General features: G+C 56.8%; 2 protein-coding genes across 2 annotated transcripts; both read left to right on the forward strand.

The window, feature by feature from the left end:
• The first annotated feature begins 10 nt into the window (after positions 1 to 10).
• Positions 11 to 8,952, forward strand: Wdr97 (WD repeat domain 97). The gene is given in 26 exon segments (XM_076835797.2): positions 11 to 206; positions 398 to 534; positions 690 to 1,318; positions 1,449 to 1,570; positions 1,761 to 2,460; positions 2,543 to 2,685; positions 2,767 to 3,003; positions 3,077 to 3,167; positions 3,344 to 3,476; positions 3,567 to 3,688; positions 3,908 to 3,968; positions 4,141 to 4,290; positions 4,383 to 4,445; positions 4,448 to 4,614; positions 4,616 to 4,646; positions 4,720 to 4,826; positions 4,921 to 5,017; positions 6,303 to 6,437; positions 6,525 to 6,740; positions 6,828 to 7,016; positions 7,131 to 7,328; positions 7,398 to 7,519; positions 7,592 to 7,754; positions 7,944 to 8,479; positions 8,552 to 8,613; positions 8,713 to 8,952. Coding segments are annotated over 26 exon segments (4,950 nt in total). The 5' UTR covers positions 11 to 76; the 3' UTR covers positions 8,922 to 8,952.
• A 2,910-nt stretch (positions 8,953 to 11,862) lies between these two features.
• Positions 11,863 to 14,119, forward strand: Hgh1 (HGH1 cochaperone). Its single transcript, XM_076836028.2, has 6 exons — positions 11,863 to 12,532; positions 12,619 to 12,719; positions 12,959 to 13,057; positions 13,257 to 13,348; positions 13,437 to 13,559; positions 13,642 to 14,119. Exons 1-6 carry the CDS (start codon positions 11,919 to 11,921, stop codon positions 13,810 to 13,812), a joined length of 1,200 nt encoding a protein of 399 aa, XP_076692143.2. The 5' UTR covers positions 11,863 to 11,918; the 3' UTR covers positions 13,813 to 14,119.
• The last annotated feature ends 347 nt before the right edge of the window (positions 14,120 to 14,466 follow it).

The raw sequence follows: 14,466 nt of genomic DNA on the forward strand, positions 1-14,466 counted from the left end.
AACCGATGCTGCCCCACCTGCCAGGAAACGGTTAGTTTCCCAGAGCTGTTGGTCATCTGGACACACAGCTGTGAAAATGGAGGCTAACATGTTGGACACAAGCAAGCCCTTATCATCAGAAGGCGATAACTTGCTTCTGGACTCAGACCTGTATGATGTAGACGGCTTTGATAACCCAGACCCTGGGCTGCTGTCAGAAAAGAATGGTGAGGGGGATTGGCCTTACCCCCTAGGCACCTGGCCAGAAACAGGACTCATTTGGACTTGGTTCTGGGAACACAACTCTGGGCAGTAACTGATTCAACCAGGCACTTGGAGAAGGGCACCTTGCTGCCCATGACCTCCAGGGTTGGGGCCCAAGGCCACAGGTAACAGCACTCCCTCCATTGGCCCACAGATCTGTGTTGCCTGGAGCAGTCACAGGTCCTGCAGCTTTTCACCAGCACCCAGCGGTGGCAAAACATGCCCCTGTGCACCCGCGCCCACCAGCTGTGGCTGCTCATTCGTACTGGTCTCCACAACGTTGTGGAAAAGGTGTGATTTGGCCCAGCATCTGCCACTGGTCTCTTCCCAGTCCGGCCCTTCCCCTGGGGGTCCTCTGCACCAGCTCCACTGGATCTGCAGTTTCCCTCTGCAGACGAGCCCAGCCCCCACCCCTAACTGCAGATCCTGCCCATCCTGGCCCGCAGGAAAAGAGAGCTGAGCTGCGTGTTGCTCGATTGACACATGGGCTGGAGCCACTGCGCCGCCTGGAGGTGCCAGCTGGGCTGCGATCCGTGGCACAAGACCCAGTGGGAGGACGTTTCGTGGTGCTGGATGGGGCAGGTTGCCTGCACCTGCATAAAAAGGATGGCTGGGCTCAGGAGACACTGCTGGCCCCTGTGGCACTTACTGGTCTGGTAGCTGTGCTGGGCCCTCTGGGAGCGGTGGGTCGCTTTGTAGGTTGGGGCCCCACAGGGCTGGCCATACTAAGGCCAGACCTCAGCCTGCTGTGGTTGAGCCAGCCCGAGGTGGGTAGGGTGCTAGGCCGTGAGCCCACTTGCTGCCTGCCGGTGCCCAACCTGGGGCTGCTGCTTGTGGCTGAGGTGGGCGGCAGCCTGGCTCTCTTTAAGTTCCGCTCAGGTGGTCGCCGCCTGGTGCTGCGTGGCTTACCCCTGCAGCCACCACCAGGCCTGGTGGGCACACTCAAGCGTCTGGCTCTGGGGCCAGGGTCTACCCACCAAGACACACACTGCTTCGCAGCCTACGGCTCAGCTGTGCTCACCTTCAATCTACAAGCTTGGAATCTCACAGATGTGCGCCAAAATCTGCACAAAACGTGAGGGGGGCTGGGGACTGGAAGACAAGGTGGTCCCCTAGAGAGAGCTGGTCATGGCAGGGGTGCAGAGGCCGCAACACACTGGGCAGTGCTGAGTCCACGGGGCCTCCCCATTCTCTCTAATCCCCAGCACCATCTCTGACCTGGCCTACTTCGAGGAGGCAAAGGCCATGGTGACGTCTTCCCAAGACAGTACGGTGAAGGTGTGGGAGGTTAACTGGCAGATCCGCATGGTGTTCGTGGGTCACACAGGTGCGCTGCTCCCAAGATGCTCTTGTAGTGTATTCTCTCTGCACCCGGAGCTCGGCCCTCTGCCTTTGAGCTCTGAGCTGTTGGAGATTTCTGCTGGGTCTGACCAAGATTCTCTGCGTTGGCTGCATCCCTGGCCAACAGCTCCCTTCCCTCATTCCCTGGTGTGCCTGAGATCTGCGCGCTCCCACAGGCCCGGTGACAGCAATGGTCATTCTCCCGAACACCACCAGAGTGTCTTCCGCCTCTCAGGATGGAACGTTGCGCACATGGGACCTGCAAGCAGCGGCGCAGGTGGGAGAGGTGGCGCTGTGCTCCTGGGGCCAGGACGTGCTGTCCGCGCGCGTGAGCCGCTTGCTGGCACCTGCGGCCCGGGGCTGGCCGGTGCTCTCACTGTGCGCGAGCAGCGTGGAGCTTTGGCGCCTGAGCGAGCTCTACTCGCCATTGGCGCAGCTGCCCGCGCCGGTGCTCCACCTCCAGGTGGCGCCTGCGCTACCAGCGCCCGTGAACCCATCTCTGCCCGCGCGCCTCGTATGCGCTTGTGTGGATGGCTCCGTCTACCTGGTGTCAGCTGCAACAGGGAGAACAGTGAGCGCGCTACTGCTCGAGGCCGAGGACTGCGCGGTTGCGGTGGCCTACTGCCTTCCGCGCGAGGCCCTGTGGCTGCTGACGCGCACAGGACACCTGGTGCGCGCCAACGCAGCATGCTGCCCCATGAGCGTGCTGCATCGTGTGTGCCCGCCACCGCCCCCGGCGCCACAGCCCTGTTGCTTGCACTTGTACAGCCACCTCACAGACCCCGGTAGCGCGTTAGCCTGCTGGGAGATTGTGCGCCAGAACGAGGGCGATCTGCGCCGCAGCGCCATGGCCTGGGCTTGGAAGAACAAGAACCGGTGGGCGCCGGAGCCAGCGAGATCCAGACGGGAGGGGAGCGGTGACTGAGCTCATACCAACAGGCTCCGTCACCACCCGCAGGTACCTGCCAGTGATAGGGCATACAGACGGCGCACTCTCGGTGCTTGACTGGCTCTCCTCGAAAACTGTGTTCCATACAGAGGCGCACAGCCCAGGCCCTGTTACAGCCATTGCGTCCACCTGGAACAGCATCGTTTCTTCGGGTTAGTACCTCCACTTCATGAAGCCGGCTGGGGAGCCCCTGCCTTTCCGGGCAGCTCAGCCTTGCTCCCGCTGTCCCACAGGTGGAGATCTGACCGTGAAGATGTGGCGTGTCTTCCCCTATGCAGAGGAGAGCCTGAGCCTGCTGCGCACCTTCTCCTGCTGCCACCCGGTTGTGGTGCTTTGTGCTCTGGGTAAACGCATCACTGTAGGCTTTGAGGACCCAAATACTGCCACCTATGGCCTGGTGCAGTTTGGCTTGGGTGAGGGCCGGCGCTGTGACCACCGGCCCCAGGATGATCCCATGGACCACATCACTGGTGAGGGGACAGAACAAAAAGGCAAAGCCTGGGCCTCCATGTTAGTCTGGTCCTGACCTAACCTTGTCTCCAGGCTTGTGCTGCTGCCCCACACTCAAGCTGTATGCCTGCTCCAGCCTGGACTGCACCATCCGCATCTGGACCTCTGAGAATCGCCTTCTGCGGTGGGCTGGGGCCCTGGGGAGGGGATTGGGGCCTGGGGTATAGCCACTGGGCTCTCCAAACCTCTGCCTCACACCACAGCCCAATGGCTAGGGAGTGGGATGACACAGGGCCTTGCCCCTGATACTGCCTCAGTTTCCCTCTCTGAAGCAGGAGTGGCCTCTGGGTACCCCCACAGGCTCCTGCAGCTGGATGGTTCCCCTCAGGCCCTGGCCTTCTCCAGCAACAGTGGAGACCTGGTGCTGGCAATGGGTTCCCGTCTCTGCCTGGTCTCCCACAGGCTCTATCTGCCCACAGCCTACCTAGTGAAGGTATGCAGTGAGGTCAGGATGGGCAAAGTGGGGCTGCTGCATGAGGACAGGCCCTGAGGATCAGGGACCAAGCTTCTCTTGCTTGCCCAGAACCTGTGCCAGAAGGCTCCTGACGTGGTGGATGACCCTCCATTGCCACTGACCAGCCACGAGTCACTGACCTCCATCCAGATGCAGAGGCTCACCAACCTGCAGGGGGCATTCAGTCTCAGGTCTGCTGGCAGGTCTCAGCTGTCCTTGAGACTCCCATTTAGCCCCTGGGGTCAGGGCCTGACTGTGTGCCCCCTGCATGAGGACTCAGGACTCCTGGACTGCTCAGAGGCTGCCACACCTATCCTAGCCCTGCCATTCCCTCTCCTGGCTGGTCCTTGTCCTGCTGTCTGCCCTGTCCTACTGGACTGTATCTCACCTGTTCTTTTCCCTTTCTGCAGCCCGGCCCTGCTCTCCACCCGTCGCCAGACAGCAGCACCTCAGCAGCTAGTGATGAAGGAGGTGGGGTGGATACTGACCTTCTTGCCACCCCACTGCCTAGCCCTGTCCCTGCTCAGGCTCAGGCCCAGGCCATTACCCCTTGGTCCCTACGGCTGGCTTGGACACCTGTGGTTATGTGGGCAGCACATGGCTTCCAAGGAAGCAAACCTGACCTCTGACCCCCACCTCTCAGGACTTGGAGGCCATAATGGCCCGTGACCAAGATCTTCAGGAGTTGAGGCTGGGACAGGTCATCCCAGCAGCCCGGCCCCCACCCTCCTGGAAGCAGCGCCAGGAAGCCTTTGACAATTACCTACGTTTGATCTATGGCCCTGGACTATTGGTGGGTGTGAGGCCATCCTCCAGCCTCTGCCCTGACCCTGGCAAATCCTCTCACCCCAGACCTGACACTGCCACTGTTCCCACCTGTCTCAGGACATGCAGTTCAAAAGGGAGCCCCAGCAGGGGAGCATCATGACCCTCACCACAGAAAGAGAGCTCCAAGACAAGACATGTGTACCCTGTCCAGAACTGCCTCCTGCTTTGGACAGGCTACCATCAGCAGTGAGGCCCAGACAGTTCCCAAAGCCCTTCTCCACCCCCAGACCCCAGGGGCCCCAGGCCAGCATTTTGCCCACCCCCCCAAGTGATCTTGCCCATTCCACCCACCACCAGAAGGTCCACAGCAAAGTGTCCAAGGTGAGGCCTGCCTCCCCTCCCACCCCCTTCCTGACATCATGGCTGAATCCCCCTGACTCCTTGGCTGCCTCAGCTTCTTGCCTGCTCTTCCCTGAGCTGTGACTTGGGCCTCAGTCTGGATCTGCAGATGCAGTTGGAGCAGCTCAGAGAGGAGATGACCGTGGCCTTGGACCCACCGTCCTCCCTCCCACAGCACAGGTGAGAGCTGGGATACCACCTACTCAAGAGCAGTACTTGAGGGGCTCTAGGGGCTGTGCTCAACTTTTGAGTCTCTGTCCCATCTCCAGGTCCCACTTTGGCTGCAGAAACAGCCCAAGGATCCTCTCTCAAATCTCAAGGGCTTCTTTCCTGCCACTGTGCAGTCCCACAAGGTGAGGCCTTCTGGGTTCCCAGAGAGGCACCCCCCCCTAGGGTTACTCTTCCTGTGTACCCTATCTCCCCTTTGCTGCAAACCTCTGTGTCCAAATTGGATCTAAGGGCCATGGCCACCTGTAGCTCAGAGGCCAGCTCCAGAGTCCCCCGCCCTGCCCCGCCCCGGCCTTCTTTCCTGGAGTTATGGTGTGGTGGTGTCTGTGGGCAGGAGCACCTTGTTGCCTACGAGGCCTGAGTCTGAGCCAGAGATCCCCTGCCACTGAATCTCCTGCCCACCCCTCTCCTCAGTGGGAGCACTCTGTAGATGGGTCGCCAGTGGGCTTATCCTGCAAGACCAGAGTCCCCACCTTTCAGGGGAGCAAAGTCAAGGGGAGCTAGCCCTTCAAGATCCCACACTTGGGCTGGGGCTGTGGCTCAGTGGCAGAGCACTTGCCTAGCATGGGTGAGGCTCTGGGTTCGATCCTCAGCACCACATAAAAAACAAATGAAAAATAAAGGTTAAATTCTTTTTTTCTTCTTTCAAAAATTTGTTTTGTATTTTTGTCAATGGGCCTTAATTCTATTTATTTATATGCAATGCTGAGATTTGAACCCAGGGCCTCACACATGCCAGGCAAGTGTTCCACTACTAAGCCACAACTCCAACCCCAAAGTTAAATTCTTTTTTTTCTCTTTTTTACTTACTTATATGTGGTGCTGAGGATCAAACTCAGTACCTAACATGTGCAAGGCAAGTGCTCTGCCACTGAGCTACAGCCCCAGCTCCCCAAGGTTAAATTCTTAAAAAAATAAAATAAAATCCCACACTTGCTCACAGTGGGTGCCCAGCAGGCCCAGCCCCTTGCTTAGCACATGCTGGCTCCTATCTAGGCATGCCATTTTGTCCTTCCAGCTTTGTAGCATATCGACTCAAGTTCTCCACTGAGCTCTCTCTAGTTACTTCCTTTCTATCCTGTCCCCTACCCCCAGGCCTCCCTGTTTCAGGGTTTGAGACCAAGTGCCAAGAAGAACATGTGGGGGTTGGGGCTTTCCAAAGGCCTTCTGTCCCTCAGATTTCCCTCATCTTCCAGTTAATGTCCATGGACCACTCCTCCTTCGGCACCCCAGACTTTCCCCTCACCTGTATGTTAAGAGCATGGGCTGTCTGTCCAGTCTGATGGAGGCCTGGCAGGCAGAACTGGGCCCATGTCTTGGGACTCTACATGATCATGGGTGTGACCCAGGGTGGTATCCCAGTTGGGGTGGCTTCAAGTTCTCAGCCACCCTGCTGTGCTCTGCCTCCAGTACTGCCCACGACCCATTAGCTTCCCTGGCTGTGTGCCCAACTCCGTGGTGCTTCAGCAGATGTGGCCGTCCACAGAGATCAGCTATCTTAGACCTCTGACCACGCTCACCTCCTATACTGAGAACAGACTCAAGGCAAGAGGCAGAGCTGGGGGGCTCAGGGAGGGCTCCACTGTCCCCACCATCTGCCAGTTGCCCCCTCTTGTGCCCTCTCCTCTATAGCCAGATGCAAGCCTGGATGACCTATGGCTACAGCGCCACAGGTGGTCCAAGTGGCACAGTAGGCTGATGCAGTGGCTTCATGGGAAGTCTGAGGAGGAAGAGGAAGAAGAGGAGGAGGAGGAGAAGGAACTGAAAATAGACTGGATCTCAGCTTCTCTGAGTTCACCCAGGATGTATTCTGACCAACAGTTAGATTACTGGGAGGCAGAGGCTGGGGTATGCATCCCAGGCTGCCACAGGTGGGGTGGGCTCAGTGCCCAAAACCCAGAGAAGTGGGGCTGAAGTTGCTGTCACTTCCCCTAGAGCGCCATGGACTTGATTGGCGAGTCCCAGAGCTTCCATGAGGCCCCCAGGACCAAAACCTACTTTGGCTCCCAGTACCACCAGGGGCATTCACTTTGGGAAGAGCGCTATGGGCATCTGCCCAGGTTCCTGCACTCTTTCGTCATCCAGAACTGGTTCAAGAAGCTGTTCCCCATCTTCACCCTGGAGGTGTGGGGGCGCCTGGGAAGCTGGGAAACGTAGTCTGGGATGGGGTGTGGGGAGAAAGCAGGAGCCTGCCTGAATGTGAAATAGGGAGCAGGGTCTCAGCATACCGTTCTGTAGGCCTACCCTGAGATGGGCACAGTGGAGGGCCTGGCCTCCATGTTGGTGGACCTGCTGGCAGAGGCCACCTGGGAAGACCGTGTGCATATCCTAAATGCACTGCTGAGACTGCTGCCTGATGTGAGCAGTGACCTCCACAGTCGGCTACAGAGCAACCTCTTGCACTTGCTCAACTTGGACAACCCCCCCAGCCTCCAGGTGAGTTCCTTGACACCCTCCTCCCCCACCGTGTTTCTGCCACCAACCATTGTCCCCATCTGTGCACAGGACCACATTCAGAAGCAATTTGTGATGCTGGCACTGCAGCTGCTGCTGGCCTGCTCCCTGGATTCCCGTGATGTGGTGCTAGAGCTCATGTCCTACTTCCTCTACTCTCCAGCTTCCGACCGGCAAGTGACACTCCTGACCCATCCTCCCTTCCAGCTGGGGAGGCTGGAATAAGCCACATGCATTTGTCCTAGGCCAGAGCTCAAGAAGCTGCTGAATGGTCTGGGCCTCCGGGACCCAGAGGGCTTCCTGTTCAAGGAGATGACGACCTGGGTCCGGGGCTCCAAACTTAATTCCAAGGCCAAGCTGCGCTTACACTGCTGCCAGAAGCTGGAGGGCATGATCCAGCAGCTGAAGGTCTGGTGCACATGGCCTAGCTGGGCTCCTCCAGAGGCAGCCCTGGGGTCCCCTGGGCTACAGGGATGCCTGCTTTGGCTTCCTGCTCAGGGGTGGGGCACCCTGTCCCTGGGGCTGGGAATTAGGCAAAAGGGAATTTCAGTAGCCAAGGAGCAAGGATGCTTCTTAGACTGGCCACTTCCTCTACAGATGGAAACTTTACAGCCATCTACAGCTCAGTTGTCAGTGGTGCTGCCCAAAGGCTCTGGTACCTGGCCGCCTTCCTTTCCTCCCAGGGAGGACCAGTCACAGGCTTCAGCAGTCTCAGGGGCTCCTTCGAGCGTCTTCTGGCCGCAAGCCTCTCAGGCACTCCTCCATGTCCTGGAGCCTCCCTTGCTTGTGGTGTCCCCCACAGAATCTAAAGCTGGAGCCCCAGAGCCCCAGGCTCACTTTTGCACTGGGCAGACCAGGCGGTCGCTCTCAGAGACGCTGAAGAGCTTCTGCTCGGTGCCTGAGCCCTCCATGCCCACTGCACCACATGGCCTGCCACAGCCGCTGGAAAAGACTGACTGGTCCCACTGGCAGATGCTGGACCTGGGCTACATCGATGCACTCAACTACTTCTGCGAGCAGCATCAAGTACAGCAGCAGAGTTTGATCCAGAAGGAAACTGAACAGCCACCCTGCTCTGCATCCCCACGCCCTCCTGTGCCTAACACTGTGGTGGCGCCACCCAGGGATCAAGGGTGAGTGCAGCAAGGGGGCCCCCTGGCCGGCATGGGCAGCTGAGCATTGTCTGACCTGACTCCTTCTCCCAGGCACTACCCCATTCTTAGACTGCAGGAAGCCAAGGCTCGGAGCTCTGGGATGAGAATGAAGGGTGAGTGGGCTCAAGGGTGGAGACTGGTCCCTGGTCCCACACCCTTTCCTCATCCCAGCCTTGGCTGGTGGTCTCATTGGCCTGCCTGCCTGCCCCCAGGCCCTGTGATGTCACATCTCAGCACCCACTGTGCCCGTTCACTGGACCGTTCCATCCGGGTGCTAAAGCTGCCCCTGCCGAGAGTGGAGTTGCAGCCCTTCCCCCCAGGCTGGCCCGCACCCCCTCGTGCCCTGCCCCCATTGCTCCTGCAGCCCACCCTGCAGCGCTACTTTCTGCCCCAAGATGCAGATCCTGACAGCTACAGCTAACCTGGCAGGCATGGTGGGTCCTGTGTCTCAATCCCGCCAAGTTGAATTGCAACAACACTTGTCTTCTATGTTCCCTGGCATAGACCTGCATCTGGAATAAAGTCCAGAGGCTTTGGCAAGACGACAGATGCCACCTCTGTCTCTCCAGGGCTTGGGAGTGGGCAGGAAGGCATGGCAGTAGTCTGAATTCACTGGTGATGGGTGGCATGTGATGTCAAGTATTGGGGGTCTCTGGGATGGGACAACATCTGGGGTATGGTCATGGGGTGGAGCAGCACTCCTGGTGGGATGAGCCTGTAAACCTGGAAAGGAGGTCCATAGTGCCGGTCAAATACCGGATGTTAGGATGGGTGATTGACATTAGAGACGATTCCTTGGGTCATATCCCTGACCAGATATGAAGGGGACTTTCCAAGTGGGTACATCTGTGTGTGGGGAGGAGTCTGCATGTTTGAACAGCAGTCTGCTGGGACCTGGTTTTCCTTACTTGTATTCTGGGAGAATACACCTGGGCTTTTACCTGGGAAGTAACAAGGCAGCAGCATCCTTTGGATCCTTCCACATAGAAGTCCCAGGAAATGGACATTGACCTAATCTCAGAGTCACCCACATCCTTCAAAGCTAGCTTGGCAGGTCACTGACAGGACCACTGAGGGTCTCCACACACATTAGCTGTTTGCACTGTTTTTTTTTTTTTTTTTTTTTTAAATATTTTAATTGTAGTTGGATACAATACCTTTATTTTATTTACTTATTTTTATGTGGTGCTGGGATTGAACCCAGGGCCTCGAACATGCTAGGCTGCCGCAGTCTGGCTGGGCACAAAATAACCTAGCCGCCACACAGCCTTGTAGGTTCAAACAGCAACCTTTATTCCCGAACTCTCACCAGCCCTCTACACACACTTCCCGGGAACACACTGCTTCCACAGGCTCCGCACGCCAATTCTCTCAGAACCCCGCGAGAGGGAACTCCAAAGCAGCTCCAAAGCAGCGGGAGCCCGAGGCAGCAGGATCTACCCTAATCCTGGAGTGGCCCTATTCCCAGCAGGATCCACCCTAATCCTGGAGCAGGGTCACCTTTCAACCATTCCCTCTGGCAAAAATGCCAGGCGTCATTCTGACTAAACTGAGGCTCTCAACACTAGGCAAGCGCTCTAAGGCTGAGCCACAACTCCAGCCCTGTTTGCACTGTTTGAGAAGTTCCCCTAGCTTTTTACATCCTTCCATAGTGATTTCCTTTCCTGTAAATTCTCAGCTTCCAACCTTAGACCTGTCTTCTTAATGGCTTTAGGGTTAGAACTGGTCTTCCATCCCTTACCCATAATCCCCAAGTCTGCAAGCCTGCAGGGGCTTTTGCTGTGAGACTGTGAAGCTGAGAGGTTCCAGGAATGAAGAATTGGAAGATTTTTTTTTTTTTTTTTACAAAGAGTAAATATTTTAATTTTTTGAGTATTCTCAATTTCATAATATTTTAAATAATCACACTAACCAGATACATTTCCACAAAAATACTTGTACCATATCAGTATTAACTTTAAGTATTCACATCCATAATTAACATAATTAGGAAATTTAGCAAAGATGGTAAACATCTACATGAATGTTCTCATACTTGTGGCAATTTAGTCTCTAAAATAAATTAGGCTGGATCTACATAAAAGCTGAATTTGGTGCCTCTTTCAAATTTATCCTTGAAAAAACAAATAGTCCTGGGTGAGCAGCAGGTTATACAGGGTGCCAGGCAAATTCTACCAGAAACTGGGAGCTGCTGTTCCATACTACAAAATGCAGGAGAAGCAGCAGAGTGAACATGTTGGGGGCTGCTATTCTGACTGTCCAGGCACCAGAATCACCCTGAGCCAGTGCCACCCATCCCAGCTCTGGACACAGCAGTACTCTGGTGCTCACTAGGAAGCCAGCACCTGGAAGATTGCTTTTTTCATAAAAGAGTTGTGCACACTAAAGAATTCCCAAGGCTATGGTGGACTCCCTCTACTAGAGTTTCACATTTTAAATGATAAAAACAAGAAATGCTTTTTAAATACAAGTGTGAGAAAGTAGGGAAAATTTAAACATCAAGAATCATATATAGTAGTACTGAATATAAAATTTTATTTTTTTAATTTTTTTTTAGTTGTAGATTGGCCCGATACCTTTATTTGACTTACTTTTACGTAGTGCTGAGGAGCCAATCCAGTGTCTCACACGTGCAAGCACTCTACCATTGAGCTACAACCTCAGCCCCCAAAATTGTTTTAACACATTTAAATACACCATTAAGACATGAAAAAGACACGCAGCATAGGGAGGAGATATCTACGATACTGACACTAAAAACAGTTCAGAACACATAAGAGAAGGATTCTACAAATCAATGTGATATGAAATAGAAAACAGGAATTTCACAAAAGCAAGTTCAGATGGCAGAAACCTAACACTGTCGTCACTGCAGCCCCTTTAGGAGCATGGGTCTCACCAAGCCTTCGGATGTGCTGCCGCTTCCTGTTGCCACTTAAGTCCTATCTCGGCGCTGAACGCGTCACTGTGTCTGCACCTCCCACAAATGCCCTAAGGCTGCCTCCTTAGGCCTCATCCCACGGCCCCGGGTTCCCTGGTGGCCCTCCTGGTGGCCCTCCGCACCGGGCTCCAGGACCGCGGCGGCAGCCTGCAGAACTCGGCAGGCCTTCGTTCCAGGCGGACCTGGAGCCACACTCCCCTGACCAGACTCGGTCCCACCCCTGTGCAAGCCCTGACACCCTCGAGGTCACAGGAGAACAGGCAGGTCGAGGTTCAGCTTGGCCTGAGCGGAACTTCAGGGCCAGCCGCACGCCCTCGATGCCCCGCGACCCACAATGCCCTGCGCCTGCCTGGCCCCGCCCCCTGCACCGCAGCCTCCGATTGGCCGCGCGACTTCCGCTTCCCTGGTGGGCGGTGCTGCGGCCCCCGTCTGGGGCTGATTCCCGCAGCTACGGCTCGGGCGCCCGAGCCGATCGCCATGCGGGAGGGCAGAGCCAGCCCAGGTGCGTCCAGCGGCCACGTGCGGGGAAGGTGGGAGTCCTGCCCCGAAGCCGAGGCGGCGAAGCTGCTGCCCTTCCTGGCGCCTGGTGCGCGGGCGGACCTGCAGGCCGCAGCAGTGCAGCACGTGCTGGCGCTGACCGGCGCGGAGTCAGGCCGCCAGCTGCTGGCTGGGCAGCAGGCGCTGCTGCAGGCGCTGAGTGAGCTGGCGGCGGCTCCGGCTCCTGCCCCAGCCCGCGACGCCGCCCGCGCGCTTGTGAACTTGGCTGCTGACCCCAGCCTGCACGAGCCGCTCCTGGCAGCCGACCCCGGGCTGCCGGCTCGTCTCTTGGGTCGTGCGTTGGACCCACAGTGGCCCTGGGCGGAAGAGGCGGCTGCCACGCTGGCCAACCTCAGTCGCGAGCCTGCGCCGTGTGCCGCGCTGATGGCGGCACTGGCAGCAGTCGAGCCAGGGCAGTCGAGCTTGGAGCGGTTGGTGTGTGCACTCTGCACGCGCGACTACAACGCGCACGCGCCCCTACATTACCTGGGGCCGTTGCTCTCCAACCTTAGCCAGCGGCCTGCCGCACGTGACTTCCTGCTGGACCCTGACAGGTGAAGCCTAGACCACCTGTGGCACCGCGCGGGTGGGGAGCGGGTGGAAGTGAGCAGGGATGACAACTAATGGCCTCTTCCAATAGGTGCGTGGTCCAGCGGCTGCTGCCCCTTATCCAGCGTTCAGACTCCTCAGTGCGCAGGGGAGGGGTGGTAGGGACGCTGCGGAATTGCTGTTTTGAGCACCGTGAGTTGAGGGGCGGGGGAAGGTTTGGGTGTTTCTGGGGTGGGGACTGGACTCTGGGTCCCCTACGAACCGACCTTATTATTATTATTATTAGTTGTAAATTGACACAGTATTTTTTCATGTATTTATTTTTATGTGGTGCTGAGGATCAAAACCAGTGCCTCACACCTGTGAGGCAAGCGCTCTACCACTGAGCTACAGTCCCAGGCCCCCGACCTTATTCTTGTCCCCACCCCCAGGACACCATGAGTGGCTGCTTGGGCCTGAAGTCGACATTCTTCCCTTCTTGCTACTGCCTCTGGCTGGGCCTGAGGATTTCTCGGAGGAAGAGATGAACCGTGAGTGGCTTGGATTGATGGTGCCTAAGGGTTGGCCAGGCAGGAAGGAAGTCAGCCCCAGGAGAGGGACGAGAAAGTGCCCAGACCCCTTCTGAAACTTTCCAGGAAAGAGTTGCTGAGCACAGATGAGGCTCACCCAGGTAGAGCCAGGTCTAACTGCCCAGTCAAGGCACCCAGTGCCTCCCACACTCACCCCCAGGGCTGCCTGTTGACCTGCAGTACCTGCCGCCAGAGAAGCAGCGTGAACCTGATGCTGACATCCGCAAGATGCTCATTGAAGCCATCATGCTGGTGAGCAGGGGTGTGCTATGTTAATGCCACTGTTCTACACACACATAGGAGCACACTGACATATGAGTAACCTCTTCAATATCCCCAGCTGACAGCCACTGCACCTGGGCGGCAGCAGGTAAGAGACCAGGGAACCTACCTGATCCTTCGAGAGCTGCATAGCTGGGAACCAGAGCCTGATGTGCGGTTGGCTTGTGAAAAGCTCATCCAGGTGGGTGCAAGGTTGGAAAGGCTGAGGAATGGGAGCCCACAGCTGTCCAGCTGTTCTACTCACCTGCCTCTTCTCCTGGCAGGTACTAATTGGAGATGAGCCAGAATGTGGCATGGAAAACCTGCTGGAGGTGCAGGTGCCTGAGGATGTGGAACGACAGCTGCAGCAGCTGGACCAGGAACAGCAGCAGCTGGACCGGGAGCAGCAGCAGCTGGCCCAAGAGTCAAGGGTGGAAGGGACAGCACCTACCTGAGGTCCCTTCAGCATGGCAGTCCAGAGCCACCTTTGCCAGACTTGCTAGACCAGACCTGCCTACAGGCCTTCAAATCCCCTGTGCCCTGCTGAGAAGCAGAACTATACTTAGGCTAGAGTGAATGCTCAGTAAATGTTGGAGGGTTGAGGACACTTCCCAACCCTATGTCTCCTGTTGATACCAATAAGAATAAAGGTTGAGCCAAAGCCCGCCAGGCCCTGTGCCACAACTGCCTTCACATGAGGCAGATAGGTGGGCCAGTGGAGCCATGAGGAACCTGTTCTCAGGCAAAGTGGTGGACTTGACAGAAAGCATTGCACATCCTGAAGAGCATCCTCTATAAAGTCTGGGCATGGGTAGGTTCAGAGGTTCAAGTAGAGCCTCCTGCTGTCAGCCCCATCCCTTGGGGCCCTTGGCCTGCTCTGCCTGAGACCTGGCCTCAGAGGACTGACCCAGCCACACCTGGATCCTGGGATCTTCCTAGGACTATGCCCCTGGGCCTGTCTTTGGAGCCACTTGCTGGGTCCTACTTTCTCTTGGGATCTCCATCTCTGCATGATCTGTGCCTCAGGGTCCTCTGCGCCTGGTCAGCTCTTCCAGTCCCAGGTCAATCTGGTATTCTCTCATAGCTCTCTAACTAGGCCTGCTCTCCTG

The sequence above is a fragment of the Callospermophilus lateralis genome, chromosome 16 (genome assembly GCF_048772815.1).
Source record: "Callospermophilus lateralis isolate mCalLat2 chromosome 16, mCalLat2.hap1, whole genome shotgun sequence".
In the NCBI taxonomy this organism is placed as follows: Eukaryota; Metazoa; Chordata; class Mammalia; order Rodentia; family Sciuridae; genus Callospermophilus; species Callospermophilus lateralis.